Source organism: Manacus vitellinus, unplaced genomic scaffold (genome assembly GCF_001715985.3).
Source record: "Manacus vitellinus isolate BGI_N305 unplaced genomic scaffold, ASM171598v3 scaffold_57_pilon, whole genome shotgun sequence".
Lineage (NCBI taxonomy): Eukaryota > Metazoa > Chordata > Aves > Passeriformes > Pipridae > Manacus > Manacus vitellinus.
Genome location: NW_021940666.1, coordinates 2195614 through 2223210, shown reverse-complemented (window position 1 = coordinate 2223210; position 27597 = coordinate 2195614). Strand labels below are relative to the sequence as shown.

The 27597-nt window shown below is 40.2% G+C and overlaps 1 protein-coding gene across 1 annotated transcript in view; it reads right to left on the bottom strand.

The window, feature by feature from the left end:
* Positions 1 to 21592, bottom strand: part of LGR4 (leucine rich repeat containing G protein-coupled receptor 4) — a 41752-nt gene extending 20160 nt beyond the window's left edge. Inside the window, exons 1-3 of the mRNA XM_018081848.3 lie at positions 21527 to 21592; positions 7441 to 7512; positions 5824 to 5895 (exon numbers count right to left, since the gene is read on the bottom strand). Of these exons, the coding sequence (XP_017937337.2) occupies positions 5824 to 5895; positions 7441 to 7512; positions 21527 to 21588 (206 nt within the window). The 5' untranslated portion in view covers positions 21589 to 21592. The remainder of the gene's footprint in view (positions 1 to 5823; positions 5896 to 7440; positions 7513 to 21526) is intronic.
* Between the last annotated feature and the right edge of the window lie 6005 nt (positions 21593 to 27597).

The following is a 27597-nucleotide window of genomic DNA, read 5'->3' as shown; positions in this document are numbered from 1 at the left end:
ACTCTCGTGTTGAGCCACTTCTGCTCAATGGTGATTATTAAAGAACTTTAAAGTGCTCCTTCAAAAACCACAAAGAAATCACTCAAAGCGGAATAGATTTTTAAGTTTTGCAGTTGAGTACTGATAAGCCTGGTACCTCGGAAATGCTGCTACAATGGGAGGCAGTAACCCCCCATGTTAACAGAGGCACTTCAAAACACTCTGCCAGTTTGCTCACAGTATCAAGCGGTGGCTCTCTGTGCATTAGGTGTCGAGAACATCAACACAAGGATTTGCTTTATTCAAAGACAAATTTACAGCAGCTCTCAGAAACTAATGATCCCTGCCAAAGCTATCTCAATCACCGGTACTGATGTGCCAGCACATCTGTTTCTTCCATCTAAATGTTTAACATGGTACCAGTCAGAGATCATGAAGTTTGCAGCAAATTACCCACAAATGATTCAGCTGATCTTTGCCTACATGCTGTTTAACTTCCACCATCTCAATTAATTTTCTGATCATTCAATTTCTAAATAATTCCCTGATTTTATTTAAACATCAGCAATTCCTTAAGCAAGCCCAGACAGTTAAAAAAAAAGAAGCTACAAAAATCCCAGAAATTCCTGAAGCTCACAAGAAACACCCATACTTCAGTTTCAAGTAAACCATAACAGCTTCTAAAGGTGAACATGGCATAGAAAAATAAGATTCTTGTCATTCAGCAAGTACGTGAACTGCACTAAGCAGTATATTTAAACTGCTGCATATTTAAAGATTTCTCAGCACAATCAAACGTGTTCAGGAGAGCTCTTATACGTACTTTAAACATTCAAGGAAAAAAGACATATTCAGCAAATTTAAGTTTGTATTGGTTTTGCAGGTTAAAAAGACAACGTGTGAATTTCTTTGTTTCCCATTCTGATTAATTCCACAGCTTAACATAGACTCAACCTGAGGTCTGATCCCCTTTAACCCTTTATTAACAGCAAAGTAGGAAAGTAGAAAACCCCTGAAGACATCCCATTAAAAGATACTTGGTTGAAAAACCACCTGCCACTGTTAAAGGTACATACTGCATACAAAACCATCTAATGCTTAACTTCATCTAGTCACTGCTGTTGATGAACACCTTCCACAGCCTCCCAGACAACACTGTCCTTACAGATACCCCTTGTCCTTCCCAACTCTATAATCCACAATCACTAAAGCCATAAAGCACTTGTCAAGAAGAAAATAGCAGAATTGGAACAGAATTGCGTATTTTTGGTATAGGACTATGTTTGCATTGTCCTCTCCAAATTCAGGGATCTTCCCTTCTGATACATTTCAACATGCTTATGGGTTTACATTCCTGAAATTGCCACCAACCTGAACTACGGCTTAAAAATGGGCAGTTTCACTACCAGCAGAATGTTTCTAGATTTGATTGTTTGTTTTTTGGTTTGTTTTTTTTTAATAAATGCAGATGTAACTTGATCTAAAATAAGAAAATGCTAGAAATGAAAGGTTGGAGCATATATGGGCTACAGCATGTATTTTAAATATGTCCTGGCTGAAATACACCTCCATTCTCTGTCCCCATGCTTTTACCATACATCCTTACCCTGCAAAGCAAGATCCCACTCTCATTCCTTTCACTCTCACTTTAGGACCCTAGTGTTTCCTGCCTGGGTCAAGATGATTCCCACTCTCAGAAAATACAGTCACATCCTGGTTAAGCACACTCACATCTGCTTCACCTTGCCTCAAGCCTGCTCCAGCCTCCCGAGATAGGAAAACAGGCTGAAAAATTGGTTAGGATCCTGCAGCAGAGGCTGTGAACAGAGCAGGCTGTTCAGGGAGCCAGAACTGCCACCAGGGACAGCACAAAGTGACTGCTGACCACATGCATGAAGACACCCTTGCAGCTCAGGTGAACATCCACACAACAAGAAAGGCAGGACCTATCACAGCTGAGTACCACACTGGCATGATCCCAAATCCCACAGTTTGGGAATGTGGCAGAACAGCTAACCTGCAGTGCTTTGAACTCTTGCTGCAGAACGCTCTAATGTTCCCTGCATGTGGGCATGTGTGCACACGTGCTGGGACAGTAACTTGGTCATTCCTGAACTGCAATTATAATAAAATTGACCCCAGTACATTAGCAGTTATTGACAGGCTTTCAAAGATGACTCTTGGTCAGTGGCAGTTAGGATGGGGTTTTTTAATTCAAGTGGAATACAGTTTTCCTTTCCAAAGCATCTTGGTTTAAACAGTGTAGTTCCACTATTTGTCACACACTGAGGATTGTATTAGAATACTCTGTGTTATGACTTAAAATTCCTATGTAGCTGGATTTCCAGGGAGAATCAGAGCAACCCTAAAAGATGCTGCAGTTTAGAGACCCACTTTACAAACACCCAGATTCTGGGTCAAAGCTCGGTATAAGCAGTGCTACCAAGGAAATCATTGCAGTCACAAATGCTAAGGCATTAAAAGGAGTGACTTTCTCTGATGGCTTCCTGGTCCTTCCTGGCTCTGCACACGCTGCCAAGGAGCAGGGCTGTGCTGCCCACAGCTCTCTGTGTGACCCCTGGATCGCCCCTAAGCCTCAACAGCACCATTTCCAGATCTAAAACACCAAGTACGCCACCTCGTCACCTCGTGCTCACAAAAACATGCTGCTGATGCTTTGCAGTAATTGAACCGCCCCAAGACTATTGTTTGCATTTGTGAAGCTCTTTATTTGCCATGTTTTTCTGCTACCAAAAGAGGCAGGCACAAGGTGGACAAGCAGTGCCTTCTCCTTTGGCAGCGCAGTGCCACGGCCCCCACCTGTCACAGTGTCTTGCAGTGTGAGAACACATCCTGCCAGATGAACTTTCCTGGGGTGTTACACAGCGAGTTTCCACTCAGTAAAACTCTTTAATTTTGCTAAATTTCACCTCCATTAGAAAAAAGGAACTCCATTCTAACTCTCTTTTGGAGGCCAGAGCTGAGAAAATATCCAATGCAAACAGAAAATAAAGAGTTGTCATTCATTATTCTGAGCCAGGCTGGCTACTCACCAGCTCTAATATAAACATTAGAGATCATGAAATGAAGGTTCTATAACCATCTTCCTTCTTTCCACCCAGGTATGTTTACTAAACTTGTTAATACATACAGTATGGCAACTGTCTTCCTATGGAGCTAAAAACTGGGGCGCATTAAGGGAGAAAACAGACAGTTCTAAAGGAGTTTCAAATCAAGTGATTATCAATATACTATAAAGTTTTATGAGCAAGCAATTTGTGGCTTCACTAAGAAAAAAATCCCCCAAGCCCTACTTCAGAGTAAAATGGAAAACTGCCAAAAAGGGAGTCAGTTCAGTAATGTTTAAACTTGCAGCTTTGGGATGGAGATTACATATTAAAAGGGTAGAAAGCAGGTTTTCTAAAATATATTCTGCAATTTGTTTTAAAAGAAGGTCACAAAACTTGGGAGTTTTGAATCCACACAGATTCCTTTGGGAGGGGAAAAAATATCTTTTTTCCTTTTTTTTTTCTTTTTCTTTTTAATAAATTAAATAAAGCAGCATGCTGACATTTATGTTTCCATGCTCAGGCACAAAATTCAGAGGACCAGTTCCACATTCCTTTGCCAGAAGGTGCTACCTGCATTACCAGGGGATATGCATAATTAGTGTAATTATTCATGAGTAGTGCAATAAACAAAGTTTTTCTGAAATTTGTTTAAAATCACAGAAATGCATTCTGGGGAGGTAAACATTGCATAGAAAAAAATGCTTTACACATTTCTTACTACACTTGTCTCAAAAAATAATTTATTCTCAAATTCTTGCCCATTCTAACAAATTATAGTGGTCTTGCAGTACAGACAGGTATCCTCCTCAGGAACAGAGAAAGGAGCAAACCAAAGCCTGATCCACCTCAGTGGAAAAAAAACCCATAATAAAAACTTGGAGCTTCAGATTAGCTCAGCTGGTTAGAACTAAAAACACCACAGTCATGGGTTTGATCCCTGTATGGGCCACTCACTTAAGAGCTGGACTGGATGATCCTTGTGGGTCCCTTCCAATTCAGAATATTCTGTGATTCTGACACCAGTGACTTCCAGACTGGATTTGCCCACCACATTTCTAGCAGCTGTTTGGAAATGTCAGTTTGGTTTTCCTCAGAAATAAAAGTAACAAGAAGTTTGCTACTACTTATTAACCAAATTTCCTCCTTTTTCACCATCCTCAAATTGATATAGTTTAGCATTTGCCCTTAAACAATGAAGCTCCCAGAAAAGGAAACTTCACCCCACTTTAAATTGTTACTCTTATATTTTAATTGTAAGGATGTTTTGGCCAAGCAATTATACTGATTACATTATACAATATCACATAATCATTCCATTGTTTTTTTCAACATCTATAATGTCTGATTTTTTTAAATGGCTCTAACAATTTTCTTTCCAATAATATTAAAAGTATATGGATTTTTTAAAAATAGATACATGCAATTACTTAATTTACACATTCATTATTTTCCCCCTAATTTTGTCCGTTCCCTTTTGCACATAAAATTATCATCAAACCAGCAGTTGGATATTTAATATTTTAAACTTTAATTAGAGAACAAACATTACTGTAAATAAGTAGAGAAAAAAGAATGTTCACTGAAAATGCAATGGATGATTTGTCGACAAACATATTTACTAAAGCAGTTCCTCTTTTTGGCATCACAAAAGTGTTGGAAGCAAGGAAGGAGTTTCTGGTTTTGGTTCTTTGTTTTAATAATTACTAAAGGGTTACTCACATCATGCAATTTGGAGGATTTTTACTACAATGCATAATATTTGCACCAAGACCAAGTTATTGTTTCTTCTACACACATGCTAAAACAAGAGGGTAATGTGGACATTAAATTTGCTGCTTACTGTGCTTTCTTCAGGTGGAAAAGGCAGGAATATCCAAGCAGCTACGAGAAGGTAGTGGCCAAGATCCAAGCTTAGTGAGTGCAGAAAGCACCTTTGCAAAAGTTGTGCAACAGTCTGGAAAGCTATTTTTCAAAACTAATTAATTTTTTTCCCCCCAAAAAAATCCATAATCTGATGCAACACTGAAAGAAACAGGATCTTAGACCAGAAACATGAATTTTGGCACAGGGGGAAGAGCTAATCTACCCTCTGTCTCTCTGTAGGTAAGCAGAAAGGAGGAAAAATTTTGAGGCCCTTCCCACCTCCGCCTCCTCATCACAGTGATAAGCATCTACCACCTAGAGAGCTGTAACTAACTATTAAGGTCTGATTAAAATGCTTTATAAAACATAATAAGCCACGAGATAGTATAAACACGTATGAAATACCTTATGAGCAACTAGCAATAATGGCTGAGGTATTCAGAACTGTCTGTGAGATTTCAACACCTTCCCGTAAAACCAATACTGTGCGTGTCTCAAGCAATACTCCTTCCCAGAAACCCCCTTTCCCTCCTCTGGATACAAAAGACTTGGGCACCATTCATTTTTTGCACAACATTCCAAAATTGCTTAAACACCTCAGGACATGCAAGAAGGATGATGGTTTAACTGCATCACCACCGCATTTACGCAGCAATCTTGTACCCGCGTTTGCGTTTGGAAAGAGTCTGCATTTGGGTCACCCCACCAGAGATGACAAAATTCCTTATGGCTTTTTACTTGTGAAACTCTGCTCCAGTTGCAGTTGCACTATCAGAAACCCCAGGTACATTACTCCACATACATGATTACATGTCACAACCCTGCAGAACGAAGCTAAGGTGTACAAAGAGTGACTGGAAGTGGAGCCTGGAGAACAATCCAAACACAAAAGCAAAGTAAGAAAACTTACAGGGACTGCAAACCGCTTAATCCTCTGATGGCCTCATTAGGTACAGTCTTCAGCTGGTTGTTCTGGAGGGTTCTGTAAAAATCCACCGTATTAGTAAAGTAGAATTTGACAGTCATCTTTATCAACAGTAGAGGTGACAGAAAACCCCACAGTCCTGTTATGGTTTCACAGATTTCTAGTGTTCATGAGAGCATGTAAAATTATCAAGACCAGATACCCAAAGGCTACAATGAAACAAGAAAATGTTCTATTTCAGTTTTATTTGCAACACATTAATCTCATTAATTAACAGCATTAATTTGCAGAGAACAAGCCTCTGACATAACAGGCTGAAATTCCCTTGGGAACTCACTGAAGTTGAACAACTTAATACTAGTACAAATTTGCTACAATAGATATTTTCTTGTTTTCTTGTGGAATCATCCTATACATGCTACAAAACACATAAACCTCTATTTTTTTCCTGAAGTCACATGAATACACAATACATTAACAATCTAATTTACAAAGTGTGTTCACAAAAAGGCACCTTTAGACCAAGCTGAATTAAGCTTGGTCTGTTTGTTTTTTTTTTAAGAATTCTCTAATGGGACAATGTATTATAGCACGATGAGTTCTTTTATAAAGAGAATGTAAATAACAGTGATCTCACATCTTAATAAATCTTACTAGGTTTTGGTTGCACACTGGGGTAAAATGCAAGTGGGCAAGTAAGTTGTTAATTAAGATCCATGTCCCAAATTTTTCAAGAACTGCTAGAATTTCAGGCATCTCCAGTGTTGAGTATCACAATGGATATACCCTCAACAGCTTTGACACTCTGCATTCATCTTACAAAATATCATATTAAGGAGTATTGCAGATGGGCAGTTCCCTAATCTGTACCCTGCTTATAGTGTCTGTTTATGCTTTTTTTTCCCCTCTACAACCTCAGAGTCCACTGTTTTTTAAAAATATCTGTCTAATTAACTACCTATTACCCTGCTAGCATTTGGAAATATTTACATCATCAGAAATGCTACAATTTCTGAACAAAGGTTTTTAAAATCCCAAAGAACAGAAAGTTTTTTTTCTCCTTAGCTATGGGGGAAAAAAAAGTTGATGTGAAAATTCTTATCTCAGAAAGAAAAATAAAAACTTTTTTTTAATAGTAACCCATTTTCACCTAAAGAAGCCTCAAACCATAGAAATTATTTCTATCACCAGTAGAGAATAAGTCAAAGGTCAAACAGTGTAATAAATCTCTAAGCACTAGTACTATCTGATAATGTCAGGGCACCTGACAGACTAATCTGAAGGGGTAGAAAACAACAAAAAGTTTTACATGCCCTTTTTAGGATTTTTCCCCCAATTCTTGTGCTACAAGATATACTTCAGAAGCAAGTAAGTGTTCTAATTAAATGCAATAATTACAGTTTAGTCAAATTCACCATGGTTCACCTTAACCACTTACAGCAGGCTTTGTTAAAAAATTATTAAAACAAAAAAAAAGTAGGAGGACTATAATTTAGGGGGAGGGAGGGCAAAAAAATTTCCTCCAGCCTACCAGTAAACAGTCTGGCTGTGCACTAAGAAAGCATACAGCTAGCTATGAAGCTCTAAAACCCAATTACTTACAGAACTTTGAGTTCTTTCAAACCAGACAAGGCCTTTGGATGGATAAAAGAAAGGTCATTGCCAGCCAGTCGCCTGGAAAAAAATTGCAATAATAATTTCAGTCACAAAATACAGTACTTCTACAACCATCTAACAAGGAAAATCACTGATACATCAAATCTTGCAGCTATTACACATTTTGCATTCGAGTATGCTGTATTCATCATCTTCCAAGTTTTTTAACACTTATTTTTGTCATTGCACATTTTTAACAACGAGAACAACTCAGCCTCATGGATGTTCTTCTGCAGACACGCAAGAAAAACCACACCTTGGAATGATAAAGAATCTTCTTATGGTACTAGGTTTGAAGAGTGCATTTACCAACATGATCCTCTGGCTTTCAGCATTGCTCTGCTGAAACACAAGCTCTGGTACCCACGTGTTTTTAATCTATGCAGCAGTCTCTAAAGAAAGTATGAAGTTAAGTAAAAATAGCTGGATGCTACAGCAAAGCAGGAAGAGTCCTTATGAGAATCCCAAATGTGGAAACAATATTCACAAGCAGATTGGAAGTTCACAGTGCTGACAGTTGACAGGACGCCTGTTGATGTGACCAAGATATCACCTTGGTAATATTTCAACTTTTTGGTCAGTTATCTGGAGGAACTTTTTAGGAAAGGAAACTGCTTTGGGGGAGGGAGAAAGGGACCAGGATTCTCATCTGTGCTCACTGTCTCTCAAGATACGGCTGGTTTCAAACTTGGACTGCTAGACACTAACACAAAGTAAATTGTGAAAACCACTGTGATATTAAAAGTAATAAATACAGGAGATGCTGCAGAATACAAAGCAGAAACAGCAGCCAAAACAGCTGCTTCCAAACAGTTCATTCCTCCTTCCCCCACTCTTTTTTTTTCTTCAACCTTTTTACCTCTCCTCTGACCAGCAGACCCTGTGTGGTCCAGCCTTTGTTGAGCTGCTAATAGTTGTATTTTATGAAGGGTAAAGACAATAATGCAAAACACCTGGTAACCCATAACTGCCAAAAGATGCTAGAATTTCAGCCAAAGTATTTGCTTTCAGACTTGGTTTCGTATCCAAGACTAAGCAAAAGCAGTGTTGGACAAGGTTGTGCAATGAAATCATCCGTGGAAATACCGTGCAGGGTCCAATAAGTGTTAATAATTAAAAAACAATCAATGTGCTTTAACAACGGTTACAGAATATCAAAACCCGCCTCTGCTGTTACAGGGCACTGTGAAGCAAGCCAGAACACTAAGGGGAAAATACTATTTCAAAGAGGCAAATGAAGGAAATAATGAGAGCAACATTTAAAGTATCAGCTTGCCAGAACATAGCAACGTTATTACATTTTTATCTTAGTCTCTAACTACATAAAAGAGATTACCCAAAGCATTTAATGCCTACATAAATCTTCTTGCAACAGAATTAATTACTTCATAAAATGCTGCCTGATAGAGAGGGTGCTAGCTATGTTTATCAAATCCATTTCTCAAAGGTAGATGGTTTTATTTATAAATCAGGGGAGAAGAGGATGGTTTCTCACGCACAGGAAGGTGACAGCAGCAGATACTACTTCTTTTTAGAAAACTGTGTTACTCTTGCTTGTTAAGGCAGACCTTAATATTTACCCGGGTATTTTCACACCCCCCCCAATTGCCATAGCTATGGCTCTGACATCATTACAAGCCTGCTTAAAAAAACCCCCACATGTGCTGATTGCTGAGAAGTTTGGTTATACACAAGCCACGCAGACAAACAGCTCTGAAACCAGAAGAAAACTAAAAAGAATCTATGTATACTTATGTTTTTAATCTCTGGTCTGCAAACGACCTCAGAATTTCAGAGCTGGGATGTGATTTTTCAAATACTTTGAATTTTTAACATTAATGAAACATTCCAGGTGGCAACTAAACACTCCCCTAAAATTCATTTTGTTGTCAGTAGCTGTCCAAATCAACTTTATTAACTTTATCTGGGGTGACGGGGAGGGAGGTTTGCAGTATTTCATGACTTTCTTTTAAACAATTTCCTATTAATTTCACTGTAAACAGAAAGAAATAGCGATGCAACATGCTGGGTCTCTACAGCAGAGAACCAGTGATCTGCAAAACACATTTATTTTAAAACGTACTTGAAACAGCAAAATATAAATCCTTAAATCAAGCGAAATTTAACTGAGGCTGTAACTCCTCATTATTTTGCACACAAACAGAACTAGTTGATGCTGATTACATATTACACAATTCAAGGAGTGGCAGCCCTGGTAAATGTGTGTCAGGCAGCTCTGGCTGCAGCTCGGCCAAGGTTCGCCATTAATCCGGAGGGTGTGTGGCTTCTCAGGCATCTGCTGTAACTGCTCCCTCTCCCAGAGAGGCTGGGGATTATTAAAAAAACCCCTGAACTAAACTAAATACAGTTGAATAGCCTCCCCCAACCCCACTGAGTGTCACTAACAGCCTAAGAAGCACTGGAAATAAAATACAGCTGAGCCAGAGCAAGGCTTGCGTGACTTCAAACAGCGAGACTTCACCTACCTCAAGGCAACTCCTGTTTATTCAACCTTTCTGCAACCAACCAACAGAAAAAAAAGCCAACCCCTACAATCCATTACATTTCCGTTTCTCCTCTATCTGGCAGCTTTCCAGGAAGTGTGCAAAGGCTCTACTAATCAGTTTGCCAAACACACATTTATCACTCACATCCTGGCCTTGGGGAGCTGCTCGTGAGGAGGTTCCAACTGCAGCTCTCAAACAGGCGAAGACCAACATATCACACGCTGCTCTCAACATGCTTCCCTCTGCAGCAACATGCAGCAACTGGGAGGATGGAAAGGTCTCTCTTTACATAACCAGGTTCATTTTAAAGAGAGAACTGAAAAATTAATAGCATGTAGTATATAGCGCACATAGAGCGCTATAAATTAAGATGTCACTGAAATCATCCAGTCAGGTTTTCCATGTTATCTCCTTTCAGCAAGTCTTCAAAATATTTATTATTAATCACTCTCTCTCATGCACACAGTAAACACAGCTTTACCAAGGGCAAAACTCTAGCACAACAGAAAGGACACAACCTTCTTCTCCTTGTAGCAACACTCACCAACCTGCTTGGGAACTGCCCTGGAAATTTCTGCTCTATGGCAGGACAGCTTCACACTGCCATGAAGCAGCACCTGGAAGCAGCCCTACATGTACACTGTCAAGAGCCAAGTACTTCCCTCCATTCTGAGTGGAAATGGGTAGAGACCTGGTCTGAAAGTCTATCTCTTGCTACTGAGCCAAGCAGAGACACAAAGACAGTAAAGACTTACTTAACTAAACCGTTGTAAAGTGTCCTGACATGCTATAAGGCCACAAAAACTTCATTTGCTGTCTCTTACTTTTCCAAGGCATAGAGACACAGCATCAGACATCATCCAAAGTGGGATGTAAATGTGTATCACACTGACCAAGAGCTTTCCTGCTAGCTCAGTCCTGACTCCCCTAGTTTGGAGACTGCCGAGGACCTCAGGTATCCTGAATTAGTGCATCTGAGTTAAAGCTTGGAAGTTTCTGCTGCCATGTATTACCACAGTAGGTACCTTTCTTTTAGGTGGGCAATCTTGTAATCGCTTAGCACTGAATTTTGTAGTCCTCTATTTTTACTTTAAAAAATAAAAAAATGAATGCTTCAAAGGGACAAAATTTCTGCAAATTTGGACGAACTCAAATTTACAGAATCAATTTCAGCATAGCAGGATAACAGAGCAGGACACATAGAGGAAAAAAATACTTCTTCTAGCCTGTCATACAGAGGTGAGCAATGCCCTCTAATCATTATTTTAAGTGACACAGTAAATGATCTCCAGATGTAGAGGACACCTTTTTGTTATTACAGACATCAGGATACAATCTGGCCAAGGACTAACCTTCCATGGTATCTCATTCCCAGAGGACATAGTAAGCTTAGCTTCTTCCACTGAAACTGCAGCTAAGACTGTTTTCCCTCTTTTGGGAAATTAAAACTTCTGCAATTATGAGCCTGGCAACCTGGCTGCATGTTAACCAAGCCAAGTTAATCACTGGTGTCACTCCAGAAATTAGGGAAGATGTCCCAGGGATACATTTTTGTCTGTAACAATTAGAACCACTCTTATTATGACAGGATGCAAACACAAACTTGTTGGAAACCTTTCTGCTTGTCTTGCATCCCAGATGGTAGTGAACCTCAGGATATCTGAGCAAAGAGTTTCGCCTCATTTTGTCCTTCTGAAAGTCTTGTGCTCATACAGAAAACGTTTTTGCTGTGGATTTTGGGTTGGGTTTTTGTTTTGGGGTGGTTTTTTTTCATTTTGGTTGTATTCTGGGATCCTAATAACCTTATCTGTCTATCTTGTCTCTGATAACAATACAATGGCTGCTTTTTGCATGGATCAACTCTAATTTTACTTCCTCACTGAAAATTCCAATAGTGACACAGACCGCAAAATCCTGACATGTCATAATAAAAAAGCACCTGATTTATTATTTCTACATTAGCTGCTTTCTGGTAAGACCCAAGACTCCTACTTTAAGGTGTAGTCAAGACTGAACCTTCCATATCCCTCACAGACCATCCACCACTGTCTCTCTGCCCACCCAACCTCTCCTTTTAGCTCTCCAACTTTTACCTACCTATTTTCACCCCATTGGAAAATATTCCACTGTTTCCCCACTTGTATTTTTGCCACCTCTTTACTTTTTTTTGCTGTCTTATATCAAACTATTTTGCCATCCTTACGTGACTGTCCCTAACATTCACTTTTTCAGGGTTCTCTGTGCTTCCCATACAAGCTTGAGTTTTCCTTCAAGTTCTCCCACAACAGAAGTAACCTTTGAAAACACCTCACAGGTAACACCTGCTGGGCAGCATGGATTAAGTTTTCTCAAACCTATGAAAAGAGCTTCAGTTTCCACCTATTCCAGAAGAGCAGTCATTCTGGAAGAGAATTCTGGTTTTCTTAACAGATGATGCATAGTTACGTGCTACAATTTATTCATCCAGGCTTAAAGCTCTACAGGAGAGGTACAGCCATTTGCAGGAAAATACAGGGGTTCACTGCATCCCCCCTGCAGGGATGGATGGCCTGCCTGGCAAGGGGGCACACACCTCTGCAAACAGCTCCTGCCCAAGCTGGGCAGCTGCAGAAGGGGAAGGGCTGGTAAATGGAAGCTGCATCCCCAGACTAAATTTGGCTTTGCTTATCTGTTATTAGCAAACAGCCCCTTTGGGACTTTTGTCAGCTGCAGCCTGCTGCACTGCTGGGAAACCAATCAATAATCTACAGATTACTCCAAATTCCTCCACACCTATCAAACAAAACTAAATGGGTACTTTATTCTACTGCTGCTACTGGAAAATACATTTGTCTCCTTCTCCTTTTCTTGCAGTAGTTTCAGTATTATACAACCTCAAGCATTACTTATTTGATCCTGAGTATGTATGCCAAGACACACCATGACTGAAAAAAGACAACTGTGACAACAACCAACAGCTAAATGCCACCAACTCCATCCAGCACTTCTTGTCCTGAGCCTTCCCTTTCCAGCATCTACAGCTTTCTCAAAGTTATGATGAACTTTAAGATAGTTGTAATTTCCAAAATGCATCTATGGTCTAAAAAGCTAAAATATCTAAGTAAACTCAACTGACTGATTAAAAAAAGTCTAAAGCTTATCCATAAGTTCTATGGGTAAATCGTAGCAAGAGTCACCAGCAGCTACTGCAAGACAAAATGTGGTTCTATGATATTGCTTTTCATGGACTATCAGAGTTGAGGGGTTTTTTTTTGTTAACAGGAAAATAGATTATTGTGGATTTTGAAGAAAACAAGCATCCTCAACCATGCAAAATATGCTCTATCATTCTATTTTCAAGCAGTACTGTATTTGGGCAAGACCTTCCTGAAGCAGACCCCACAGGCTACAACACACATGCACTGAAGGAAATTATATAACCTAAAACAATTATTATACAGTATGAGCTGTTGAAGCAAGCTGCCTTTGTAGTTCAGAAAAAAACCAAAACAACAAAAAAACCCCAGAAGTTTGCATAAATTTTTGTACATAGACATGTATGTCTTAAACATAAGCAACTATACTGTGTTGTCTTGAAAACTGGTTAACAGCTAGTCTACAGCAGTAATACTGAGTTGTTGTTGTAAGAAACCTTGATTCCTCTCACTTCCAAAGCAGATTGCAGAACACGTTTTATAAAATACAAACCTCTTCTCCCCACTTGCCTTTGCACATCTTGCACGATGTTGTGGTAACTCTGCTCTGCTCTACCACAGGCCAGGCAGACCTTTCCCTGGACAGCTCTCCCCTGACACTCAGGTGGAAATGCATTTCACTCACCCAGTCTGTACAGCAGAGACACAGAGATAAAAGCCCCAAGCTTGGTTTTGATCAACTGGGATGCAGCAACTGAACCAACATCAGATTTGTGCTTTTAGCAGACAGTGCTGTTTGGATGCTCAGGTTTCCACGATCATGAAATATGTTGATGGTCAGACATAAGGATGAAAAAATTACTGTTGGTATAATAAATCCTCAAAGTTGCTTTGGTCTGTCCATACAGCCTTGTCCCTTGTCCTGGCATTTATAGGCTATGCAGGCATGGGAACTTTTGAATGACCATGCATCTAGCAAGTGACACTGCAAAATGGGGAAGTGGATTAAATCTGCATATATTTGGCAATTAAACTTCTGTTACTAGTTTTCTAACCCCTTCTGATAACATACTGGGTAAATGCAAGACCCAGGTTCTGTAGACACCTTCACGATGAATGACCTTAAGGAAATGGGAGTAATTTTCAGTACGATTCTTTGATTCAGATTTAAATCAACTGTTTACTTTTTTCCACCTGAAATAAGAGCAAATATTTTAACAGAATCATCTAGAATTTCACTTCTGTATAGGAAGGGCAGGAAAAGAACTTTACAGGAGTGCTGGTTACTACTTCTATGCTAGGATAAAATCCATTAATTAGGCAAGAGTACCTCTGTACGAACAAAAAAAAAATACAAAAAAAAAATACCCAAGAGGAACAGAGGAAAGGAGGTAAAAGACTGACATCACCATGTCTTTTTATGGTAACATACAGTGTCATACTATGATACTATGAGGACAGAAGGCATTCAATTACTTTCTAGAGGATAAGGCATTTACCTTCAACTTACAGGATTTGGTTTTCCTCCTTTTCTGTCTGTGTAAGGTTTTTGCTGAGCTCATATGACTCTTCCTGACACCTAACCCTGGAACTGGCTACCTGCTCGCTCACACACGTACATCTTTTGTCCCACACTCCCAATTTCTGAAACCTAAAGGAGGAGGAGGACTGCATGCCATGAGCACCGTTTGGGGAACTTTACCTGGAGAGACCCAGCCTGAGAGCTTCTCAGGCTACTGCTCAGCCTCCAGAAGTTTCTTATCTGGTTTATACCTTCAGACAGCCCCAACCTGGCAGCATAATAAATTCAGGCTCGTAAGACTGGTCTTGAAGTGTAATAACACCACAAATTCAGCCTCCAGGCCGTTCAGCTAACCCAGCTCCCGTGTGTGTGTGTGCGCGCAGGCGAACTGAGCAAGATGCAAAAAAAGGACAGATAAAGTCTCATTGTCCTCTAAAAGTACTTGCAGCAGAATAACCAGTCTTAGGATCCTTATACACAACCATGCCAACTGGAAATTAATATGTAGAAAAGGAGACTGGAAAGAAACTTCCTCATCTTCTAAAAACAATAGAGTTTACTCAATCTACTAGCATCTGTCCCCACAAACAGGAAAAAACATGCAGCTGTTAAACAGAGCAAGAACCTCCTAAACTACAGAAATATTATTCTCATATCAGCATGATTAAAACTCATCCAGAATCAAACTGATTTAGGACTCGCAGAGATAAGCAAACACTAATTAAACACAAGCTAGCCAACATGTTTTTAAACATCATTTAGCATCTAGTGCAGACCAAACAAGTGATGTTTAAAAATATCTTAGCTGACTGTGGTTAATTCTACTTGGGAGTCTTTGCCTAAAGGTTTGTCTTGACTAGAATTTGAAGGTGCAAGTTACAACATGCCAGTGCACTTTCTAAAGCTCCAGTGCACACAAGGCAGCATGCATTTCTAATGTGTGCTGGCTGGTCAAGTTAAAGCTTAGGCTCTTAACTTGCTACCACACGTGAAACCTACACCTTGCATTTTTTTCATTAAAACTTTATCTCTTGGAATTCGAGCTGGAGCAACTGAGGAAATCACCTCCTCCAGCTGTTCAAATATTCAGAGCTGGTAGATGGATGAAGGGCACTCATCGGCTTCCAACACAACTTCAGACAGCTATTTTTGAAAGACCACCAGAAGGTACCTACACTGGCTGCCTTTATAACAAAGCAGCTGAAGAAAGCTCTCAGCCATTCAGAGTCTGCTGGAGGGGCTGAGTGGACAGAGATGGGGTGGTAATGTCTCCAATCATGCCAGCCTGTTTTACAGAATGTTTAACCACAGTTTTAGTTACCACAGGTCAGCTAACACAAGGCATCAGGGCAGATTTCTCATGAAGATTCATCCTTACCTTTTCTACTCAAAACAAGTCCTTCAGCCTCTCACTGCAAACCTTGGGACTACCCATGTTTATGAAAGAGAAAGGAATTGCACCATCTCATCAACACTCTACCTTGAAAGACCTGGCTTTAAAAGACCTAGTACTGAAGGACAAAAAAAAAGGTTCTTCCATCAAATGTTCCACAGCCAGGTGAGGAAAGACACAGCATCCTGAACTAACAGCTCAGCCTTGGCATAACTCCAAGACCTGTCTTATTCATAAAACCCAAGTAATAAAAGAGACATGATAACCCCCCTCCCTCCCCAAGGATAATGCAACTTGGTGCTGATGCAGAAATTAGAAGGAAGGGTACCATCTAAATTACACACTGAAATAGATACTACAAAAGCAAGCAGCTGTGCCATTTCAGCCAGGTGGTCATCTTCAGCTGCAGTCAAGAGGGAAAATAACTAGACATTTCCCTTGCAGATACTTCCTGATTACAACCTTATGGCAAAAACCCACCTCATTTTCACTGCCAGTATGCATTTTAATTAATCCTTATGTTCCTAAAATATACTTTGTCAATTAAAAGCCAAGATCAGAGACACTGGCTGGGAGAGGGGAAGTAAGGAGATATTTAAGCAAGACCTCTTAACTGCTGTAATCAGCATGGATATCATTAAATAGTCGAGCAAATACTCGGTTGCAGTACTCTTTCTTTTCTTGCAAAAATTACAGTTTCCATGTGTGCGGTCTCGCTCTGTTTATTCACCTCTCAGAAAGCAGATCAGCATTAGTGTTTCAGAAAAGAGAAAACTTTCATTGATCTAAGTCTTCCTTTTATCACTTTATTTCCTGAACCATTTTCAATCAGCCATTAAATAAAAAACATAACAAAGTTTTGCCCCCACCTGATAAAAAACCCCCCAGTGTCTGAGGGTAGTGACACAGAAGAGAGACTGTTTCACATCATGTATGAGCAAACACAACAGAAACACAACAGCCCTCGACAACAGATCTTGGTATCAGTACACATCTGGAAGTTAAGTGAGGCATTGGTGCTTTCAGGAGGGATTATTTTCCTTGCAGTATTACTGGGCACGATATGGTCTTCAAAATCACAGCAGTCAGAGTATCCTCCCTGACCCTTGCTGGAGAAGGTCACAGTCCTGCCCCAAGGCTGACTGGTTGGGAAGTGACCAGTGCTCCACTTAGGACAACACATCCTTCTGTAAGAGGCAACCTACAGACACAGGACAGCTTGCTCTACCTCTCATGTGGACCAGCAGCCAGACAGCCAAGACCTTATCATCTAAACCTTGCCCATGAGTGCAGGGCAAATGAGACAACAACACTTTAAAGGGTTAAGAGTGGAAAGCAAAACAAGGTTAAAAGGTGATTAAGTCAAGGATACTTTTGCTTTATTCAAGTGGTTCAGGTTTCTGAAGAAACTTCTGGAAAACTGGACAAGAAAAAAAACATTTTGATTTGCCTTCCTTGATGAGAGAGTGCCTTTTTGTGAATGAGCTAGCAGATCATTCACAATTACAGTGAATGGCAATCATATAGTTAAAATCCTTCAGACTACTTAAGATAACTAGAAGGGACTAACACCTTTTAAAAGGCCATCAAAACATAACACAGCCTGGAAAATGGTTTCTGCTTTCTAAAAACACTGCATTATTTAGCTGTATTTTCCTCTTCTGGCTTTCTATAAATACTTTAAGGTGTGGTTAGAAAATCATGGCCAAGTTCTTCAAGGATTCTTAGCTTCCATATCATGTTCAGGGCTGCAGCATATTTACGTTAGCACTTTCTGGAGAATACACGTCAGTAACTGCTGAGGCAAAACCCTTGGTGGTCTGTTCCTCACTGACTCTGACCGTTGCCATTTCAATAATTTGCAAATTACTTCCAGATGGGTATCAGTTACACAGACATGGAGAATTTTTATAACATTTATAAATAGTGCTAGAATCCTACAGACATATGATAAGTGTGCTATGCAGCGACATGCATGATGAGGCTGTGAATGGGGGTACGTGGAGCACACAACCCAGTGGGTGGATTCCACCCATGGACAAGCTGGAACCCCCTTGTGTGTACCTGCAGGTAATACTCAGATAGGGTACTATCTCAGAGGCACAAAAACTCAAGGTTATACACGCCAGCTGGATACTTTTCTGGGGAGTCAGTCTCCTGAACACAGCCCTTTGGTGCCATTTCAGATGTCTTCCTCCACCTGGCCCCAAGTGCCATTCACAGCAGCCCTGGGTTCCCTGGCTGTGTCAGCCCTGTCACTGCAGGGAGGGTGTCTCGGATAGCTCAGCACATCTAAAAACAGACCGGGACTGACACAACGAAGGGCCCGACTCGCTCCCCCCTTGGTGACGCAGGAGGCACCTCTGAATCCAGCAGCCAGCCTTTCCCAAGGCTGGTACTTTGCTTCTTTCACCAGTGTTCTTTTTAGGATTCAGAAAATGATCCCCTGGAGTCTCTCCAGACTACCAAATAATTCATTGCACTGAGGAAATGACAACCCTCATTTTAAGCGGCTCCTGCTGCATTTTTTAATCTCAGCTGCTCCATATGTGCAATTCAGTTGCCTACATAATACATCTAATTGCCTGGCATTTACATTCAATTAAATCCTGTGATACTATTTTGCAATATTAATTAACTAACTCTGCCAGGGGCTAATTGGCCAGAGCATTTGACAATGGCAGGGCTAAAGTATGGTAGGAAGATAAAGGTGTCTGGGGCTGCCTCCTTGATGGAGACCTACTAGAGTCCATGCTGGTGTGGGTACTTACTGCATTCCCATTAGTTTATGGGATTTTCATTTGCTTTAGACATATAATTCTTGGGAGAACTTGATGGAAAAGTCACTCCTACCCCAGATTTCAACACCACTTTAACTTTTTTCTCTAAGTTATTTTTCTTTGGTGTGGAGACTCACATCCAGCTTTGTGTGCTGAAAAAGCAACTTTGTTAATGCCTGGCAGTCAGAATTTGGATCTGTTCAACTATAAATAAAATCCAGGAAGAAAGTTTGAAAATCACAGAGTAGAGAAGAAATACTGTGGTTGTACAGTGGGAAGTACAATAGTTGTTTCTGTTCACAACCACCAAAAATAAAGGCTGAAAGATTTTTGTACCCTGTTCCACAGAGAAAAAGGAATGGACAGAATGAAGCAAAAACATGCCATAGCTGGTGCTGGTCATTTCTGTTAAAGAAATGCTTTTCTTTGAATCTATTTCATTATGTTCCCATTTAAGATGAATGTGAGCTGAAACAAAGAGAATCTGGACTTGACTTGTTGGGGGGGTTTTATTGTTTTGGTTGGAGTTTCTTTTCCCCCCAGAAGTTGCTTTAACACATCAAATAAGCATGCTAAAAATGATTTACAGCTTCTGGGTGTTCACACACAATTCTGAGCTTAATGCTAGCCTATTTTTTTTTCAAACTAAAAAGCTGGATTTAGAGGTACATGTAGCAAATGGCTCTTAGGCAATAAGCACAGCAGATGATGGCTGAAGGCTCTGCCTTTTCTCTTTACCTCCTGACACACCCCAGGGTTTATGGAAGTTACACAACATGCACACCCACCAGTTAGGTTTTATTGCTTAATTACTTATTGGGAAAAAAAAAAATAAGTCTCCCATATCATATAAGTTGGGAAAAGAGAATTGTTTGCGTTTTTTTTCAAATTTTGGCGTGAAATATGACTGTGAAGAATTTTAAAAAAGAAAAAAGGGGGACTACAAATCTAATTCAACAAAACACACAGCAGCACATCATGAAGCACATAGGGAATGTTGGCTAGTATATATTCTGAAGCCAACCAAGTCTTCCTAGGCTTATTTTTTTCCAATTTACTACTCATGCCATAGAGCTTTTCTTAAATCCTGTCAATTCCACAAATGCACCATCTGAAAATCTATTTTTCTTCATGAAGCATTCTCAGCTATACTGCAAATTTAAGCAACACCTAAAATCGGAGGGAGTAAACCAGAACCTGTTAAGCATGAAATAAGATATCGCACACAATTCATCTGACATAAATAAGCTCAACTGTGCTTCAGAATTGTACTGACCTGAGTCAAAACTACTTAAGAACCAGAGAAAATGGAGGTATTTAAGTGCATTAGTAATGGTAGCTGCTACATTACCAGGATATAAGAGAGATCAAAACTGTAAGGAGAGGTAGAACATCTTATTAGAGCAACCAGTGAGGCTGAGGTGCAAAAAATAAAACTAGAGAAGCTTTCAGGAACCCAAGTCTTTCTTCAGCAGCAGGCAATCCATCCCTTATCAATTGCTCAGTATCTTTGTTCCAGTGAGGTGCAGTGGTAGATTACCAGAGTCAAAGGGTTCAGGGCTTTATCTGCAGTTTTGCTATAGGGTTAATTTATCCTTTTGCCCTCTACAAATGGTTTTCATTCTTTGCTTGCTCCCTCATTGGTAAAGTCAGGACACCACTTCCCTACCTCATAAGGGTTTGTCTCTTTGGGGACATGAGCTGTTCTTTCCCTAAGGTGCCTTCATTAAAAAAACCTCTCAACACAGCATTCATAGTCCTAGTCTTGCCAAAGTCACAAAGAGACAGCCTTACTTTTGCATTTTAAATGCACTTTCATATAAGAAATGCTCCTTTATCACTGAAAATGCAAGAGAAGCAATGCAGGTTGCAGTAGTTTTGTCTTATCTATTGCCTAGTACTGGAAGTTCTTAAATCTCTTTAGCAAAGGTTGAACCATTAGCCTTATCCTCTCTTCACAGATAAGGAAACTAGGGCACACAGAAGTCCCATGCCATATAATAGGACTTACTAAAGTAGTAATTGAACGTCAGAGCTGCCTCCCTGTTTATTGACTCTGAAACCCAACCTAACTCAGGGCTATGCTGCTTCAACTTTGCAAAGGCATCTCAGTATGACTTCAGTTCAGCAAAGCACTGGGCACATGAGCCTTGGTGCAGCTCAAGGATTCAGAAGTCCAAGTATCACCTAAGTAAAACAAAACAAATCTAAAAAGAGAGTGGGACAAAAAGGGGGTGGGAAGTGGAGAAAAGATTTCTGCCAGAGAAACTAAGAGCAAGAAGCCCTGTACTACAGAAGCTGAATTTCTGATCTAGGTCAGGATGGGCTTGTGAGCACTGCATCTCCAGCCTACAAGGACAATGGAAGCCAGCTGCTCACTAAGTGAAGCAACATTATTTCATGGAACTTATGCAACAGCTATACTGTAGCTCCTTCAGAAACAATGGTAATTACACACCTCTTGTGTTATCTTTGGATAACACTGTAATTATTATATGTCATCACTCTAGCCATGATTAAAATAATTACTGTAAAAAGTCCCTTGTAAGTAGCATTTACTGTTCCGGTTTCCAAACATATACAGGATTACATTTTTAAAGTATAATTGCTTTTTCTGTTCACAGCTCACCTCAACACTGTTTCTCCACCCACCTTCCACTTTACACAGCCATATTTAACACGTGTGAAATACTTACAGCTCTTCCAAGTAGGGAAAGTTCTTGAAGGCATCTTCTGGTAGCCTTGTGATGTTATTCATGCTGATGTCTCTAGAGAAGAGGAAATACAGATTTATCAATAACCAGTAAGGAATTTTTACACTCTAGGAAAAGGATGAGAAGAAGAAAACCTAATCAGATGGTAGAGTAACAGAAAAAAATATTCCAGTATCACACAGTATTATCTCTTTCCAGAAATTTGCATGCTAAACTTTCAAATCACTGTAATTTGAGAATCCAGTTGCAGCAAAGACCTACAAAAAGGGAAGTTGACTAAATCAAGTTTTACAAAACCTCTAAACAAAAATAAATACTGTAAAACTAGAGGGAAGGCACGCATGGAAGAGGCTCTACAGTACTGTTATCCCCAGTACTAATTTTTACCAGCTTAGATGTGCATACAGTTTTAATTCAGATAATTAAGACTGCTCTAAAACCACAGCATAGGGGAAAAAAAAAAAGTGACCACCCAGCATGCAAATTTTCATCCCACAGTGTCTTAAAAAAAAAAAAAAAAAGAATACATGCATTAGGACTTAATAAATAGCTCCTGGCAAATATGGCTTCTGGAACAACTGACAAGAATAGCAGAAACATGTCCTAGCCCCACCACAGGTTTTTTTGTTTGGTTTGGAGGGGGGGGTTGGAGTGTGTGTGTGTTTTTCGGGAGGGGGTTGAGTTTTTGTGTGTGTGTGTGTGGTTTTTTGTTTGCTTGTTTTTTGCTTTTTGTTTTCCTTCTACAAAACCTACGAAAGTCCTCGAGGTAATAGTTTTAAGCAGATTTCATTCTCAGTCCGTGAGCAGAGACAGGCCAGCAGCAAGTGCCTACATGATAGGTATGCAGACCTGCTCGGCTTTTTTCTTCACAAAGGAGCAGTAAGTGGCAAACTTGGTGCCATCACCTCAGTTCACACCTACACAACCATCACAGATAATCCAGTCCTGAAGCTAGTTATTACTCAATGTGAATAAAAGCAGCACGAAAACAATTCAGTTTGATAATTAAGCTAATAACTGCCTAACAATTTGTGACATAACCCAAGTTCTTACTTTCCACTTTGTTATTGACTTTTTATTTTTTTTTTTTTAGTATAACGAGCAATTCAGTAAGACTTGTTACCAGAGCCCTCCCTGATTGCTGTCTTCCACTCAATTTTCTCTAGCAGCTATGTGCTACCTCTCTACATAATTCAGGTAAAAAGCAAACAGTCAAAACACTCCTTTCATCTCACTGACAGCCAACCAGTACCACTGAACCTCCTCCACGAAGATCTGAAGGGCTGGTGAGTGACTTCATGCAGGACAACAGATGTTGGTTGACATCTAAAATGCTTGACCTTGGAATAAAGTACCAACCCCTGCCTGCTGCTGGGGTAGACATTCTTAGCCCATCCACAGCCACCACTATCTGCCCCAACTGGAATTACCACTGTTTCTGATGAGGCAGAGAAAGGCTGGTTTAGACTTTTCCTACTATCCTGGAAGGGCAGCAAAAACAATCACATTCAGGATATCTTCCATGGCTCTCAGAGAGGACTCAGGAGATTCTGAGCCAGGCCCCTAAGGGGAGCAAGGAGCACGTGGAGGGGTTGGTGCTGCTTCTGAGGAAACAGTGTCTCAGGACATTTGTGCCTTCTTTCATGCTGTGATGAACCAAATGCCACGTCCAGTACCATATAACCTGCCAAAAATGTTGCAGCAGCTACTTGAATCACATTTTGCAGAGTACTCACATTATTTCTCCCGTCACCAGACCACAATGTCTAAAATAATTCTTTAAAAAAAAAAAATAAATTATTTACACTGACTACAGAATTCAGTTTGTAAAAAAATAAAAATAAAAATAAAAAAATCCATAGTTACTGAGGAAAAATTATTTTTTCTCCACAGCAGTTGACAATGTCAACTGATGTCAGTGAATTCATTTTGACGTTAACAAGTAACTGGCAACTGGTCTGCTGGCCCAACTGTGTGGCACAGGTCGCCACCAACGTGAACACTGCACTCTAACATTAAATCTAGAGGCAACTGTTTCTTTAAACTAAATGTTTATTAAATAGTAGTCCAAAACTTCATTCCTCATTTCCCAGTGTAAACCAAAAGTTATTCCTCAGCAGCTGTTAACAGCACACTAACGCAACTCAAGAGCAATGAGATCAAAATAAGGTTCAGCACAGACAAAACAAACCCAACTGTGAGAGAAGCCCAAGAAAATCCACTACGGCACAACAAGCTCCTTTGCTGAGGTCCAGAAGGAGCTGAACTGGAGGTGATTTATCCCTGAACTCTACAGCCCACATGCTTTAAGAGCTGCTTTGTGTCTCAGCAGCAGCCTGGTTACCATGCGATGCTGCAGTTGTTGTGGGGGACATTTTTCTTCTTGTGCAGGAAAGTAAATAAAAGTATCAGATACATGGATCGTCAGCTGTCTGCTCCACGGGAGACTACAACTTCTGTTCTCTCTACCCCCATAGACATTTCTCAAATTGTCATAAAAACACACATTTCACACATCCTCTCCTTCTCAAAGGACTGCAAATCTCCTTCCAGTATCAACTGGGAAGTATTTACGGAAAAGGTAGGAGGGTAAGAAGGGAGTGGAGACCCTAATCCTTAAAAAATAGTAACCTGTGCAAGAAAATCACAACCCCCTCAAAAGACTGTCCAGGTGACATAAATCCCTACTAACATACACGTGGTATTAAATGGTAGTAGTAAGAGTAAGTCAACAGTACTTATCACCAGAAAGCACCTTATGAATGCCTATGCATCACTTTGGCAAAGATTTTGGCTGCAGCCACGTTTGTTGCACTACATAACAGCTCTTCAGGACAGCTGAGGTAAAGAAACCACATCCACCTGAAAGAAACAGTCTTGAAATTTCCACAGCTCTAAATGCCCAATTTCAGAAGTGTCATATGCAATCCTAAACAAAGTCAATGGAAACCATGCAGTCATACAGCATGGCTGACATCCAAATTCGACGCAATTTTGGCTTTCTCTGGGATCTGAAATTAGCAAAGAATGTTTTTTTGCCTGTAGCTCCAAGAGTTAGCTCTACAATTTTAATATGGGAAGTAGATTCTTTGGATGTAAACATGAATCAGATCACCTTAAAAATGAGGCTCTGAGAAACATCATCAATATCCTCAAATTCTACTGAAATTTATTTTCAGTGAAACTGAATTTACAACAAAAACAGACACAAATATGAATTGAGATTGTATTTATCATGTGAATCTTTAGAGACTGCTTATCATGATGCCTAGCTAAAAAGCTGGAATTATTACAAAAAGCTGGAATTATTACAAAGTTTCTGTATTGGTCTTCAATACACATGCTAATAACTCTTAGTAAATAAGCCAATCTTCATAGCACTGACTCACAAGCTTTGGGGAACATCAAAACACCAACTTTCAAAGTTTCTTAACGATTGCCATGTGAGTTTTAAAGCAATTTTTGCTTAATTCAAAACATTCTGTAAAAGCAGCTTTGCTGAGATAGATACAGATAGATATATATATATACACACAGAGATATCTAGATATAGGTGTGAAATATTTTTTCTTTTCATTTCACTCTACAGAGTATCCTCAGAGAATGAGTTCTTAGGCATTATATGTTGGTAATAAAATATTAAATAGTTCATGAGCTTCTGTGGAGTAATGGATAGGGTTAAAAGTTAAAGGAGAATAAGAATTACAGAAGGAGACCCAGCTGCTGCTTCTCGGATGAAACCTGGTCACGATGCCCCACAAAGGTTCCCCAAACTCTGATAAACACCTGTTATGGAGAATGCACCAGAAAGGGGAGCGATGTGAAGGCACTGTGACCTCCCTCCACAAACATCCTGCAGGAAGGGGAACATGGTGACACTCTGACCGTGCCATATCTGTCCACCAAGAAAGATTGATGCCAAGGACAACTACCCAGTTAAGTACTTATGACTTACATTCACTCGAACTCCACCTAAACCTAAAGAAATAGTATAAAAGGAAGGAAGGAAATGGGGAAATAGCAGAGGAAAGTTTCCACCAAAACTGCTGGATCAGCTGATGTGCTGAACATGTCTTTTTCCCCCACTTCAGGGACACCTATTGGGGGAGAAACTTATGCTGTATGTGCTAATTACTGCTTTAAGGATCACATGTTTTGCTCTATAATACATTAGTAGATTGTTTTGTATCAGAGTTTGTGCTTGTGCCTTGCTTTGTAGTATTATTAGATTGCTTGAAGTGTGTTCTTGCAGCTAGACCCTGTCACCGACGACCAGGAGCCTCATTAACTTGTCACAGTTTGTATTAATAAAGTATGTTATTCTGTAAACTGTTGGGGTGAGCCCCTTATAAGGTGCTGAATAACACATGGGAAGGCCTGCTGAGGGGTTCTCCCTTAGGCTGTTACCCAGCAGTCCCCGAAAAAGGGCAATCGAATCACTCTGACCCTGTGAATCTGTTTGGAGAAGGGTTCCCGTGTGGGATACCTGACAGGCTGGGTCGGACAGACATGGTTTTGTTTCCCCTGAGGCACTAACAGACAAATAAATCTCTGTGGGTTGAGCAAATCTCCCCACTCTAAGGGTCGGGCATAGCCCCGCCTTTCACGTGACAGCTCCAACACAAGAATTTACAACCATTAGGAACACCCAGGTCACTAAAATTAGATGGCTTAATAACTACTCTTTAAGAAACTTACCTAGTTAATTTGGGAGGATACTTTTAATAACACATGCTTAATAGAAGAATTGCAACAAAAATGGACTAGCACCATATATTATGACAAAATAATGACGAATAGTCCCCCGAAACCACAGTTCAAAACAAAAATAGCCCTTGCTACTTGTACTTGAGGAAATAGTCATTTTACTAATCCTAAAATTAAAAAAAAAAATCAGTCTATGCAGTATCAAGAAGGCTGTCCATTTAATGAAGATAAATATTAGTATGGGCCTTAGATACATCAAAGACATCTCCTCTGAGAAGCTGTCCTACTCCACCTGTACCTCCACTTCTACTAAAAAGACCTCAGGTCTAAGAGCCCAGAGCTTATTTAAGGCCCTAATACATAAGATAAAGTTCTAAGAATGAACAAAATCAGTACTAGCAGTACTTTCCCAACCTCTAGTAGTTGGGAATGATTCCGTGGGAACGATGCTATCACACAACAGAAGGATCGTGTCAGCAGTTGCCTAAGGTCCTGTTTCAGCAGGACCAAGCTAAAGGACCCACTGTGGACTGGGTTATTACATCCAGATGTAAGCCCCCTAAAAACAACACAACACCTCTAAACCTTTCGAGTGCCACCGCACACAAACGCACACAAAACTCCCAGCAAACAAAACACGAAAACCTCCCTACATCTGCCCTAAACTTCAGTGGTACACTGATGTTCAGACTCAGTTATCTCAAAGGCTTATATCAAGTTTCTTGTTCTTCCAACAACTCCCCAGTTTGCTGTCAGCCCAGTGAACTACAGCTCTGACTTGAATTTAAATTCAGACCCACACTTCTATCTGGGAGGTTTGCCCCAGAAAGCACAAAACAGACACAACAACTCTAAGAGAGAAGAGATGACAGTAATGCCACGGTTTTACACTGCAGGTTCATCAGGCAAATGAAGGAGAAGCTGTGGTAGACCTGCACCTTTCAGTGGGTAGCCATTACCTGGGTTTATCTGCACTAAGCAGCCAGGCTAGCTCTTCACTCACTAACCTACCTTAACCAAGGCAGAGGTGGCAGATGCCCCATCCCTGGAAACGTGATGGGGCAAGAAGCATTGAAACTAAAAGGATGAACTGCTGAAGGTGGTAACCTCTTTAGCAAGAAGAGGCTGCATCTCGGGGATAACATGAATCACAGCCTTATAGTTACAATTAGTTTCGCCATTTCAGGCAGAACAGAGGTAACACCAGAAAACAAACACGACTGCACTCCCTCCTGCAACACTACTGCTGCCCTGGCTGCAGTTTTGAATGATAAGTAAAGCTCCTCACACTCTGTCAGAAGCTTTGTCCTTCTTCCAGGAATGTACCACAGAAAAGAATAAAACCA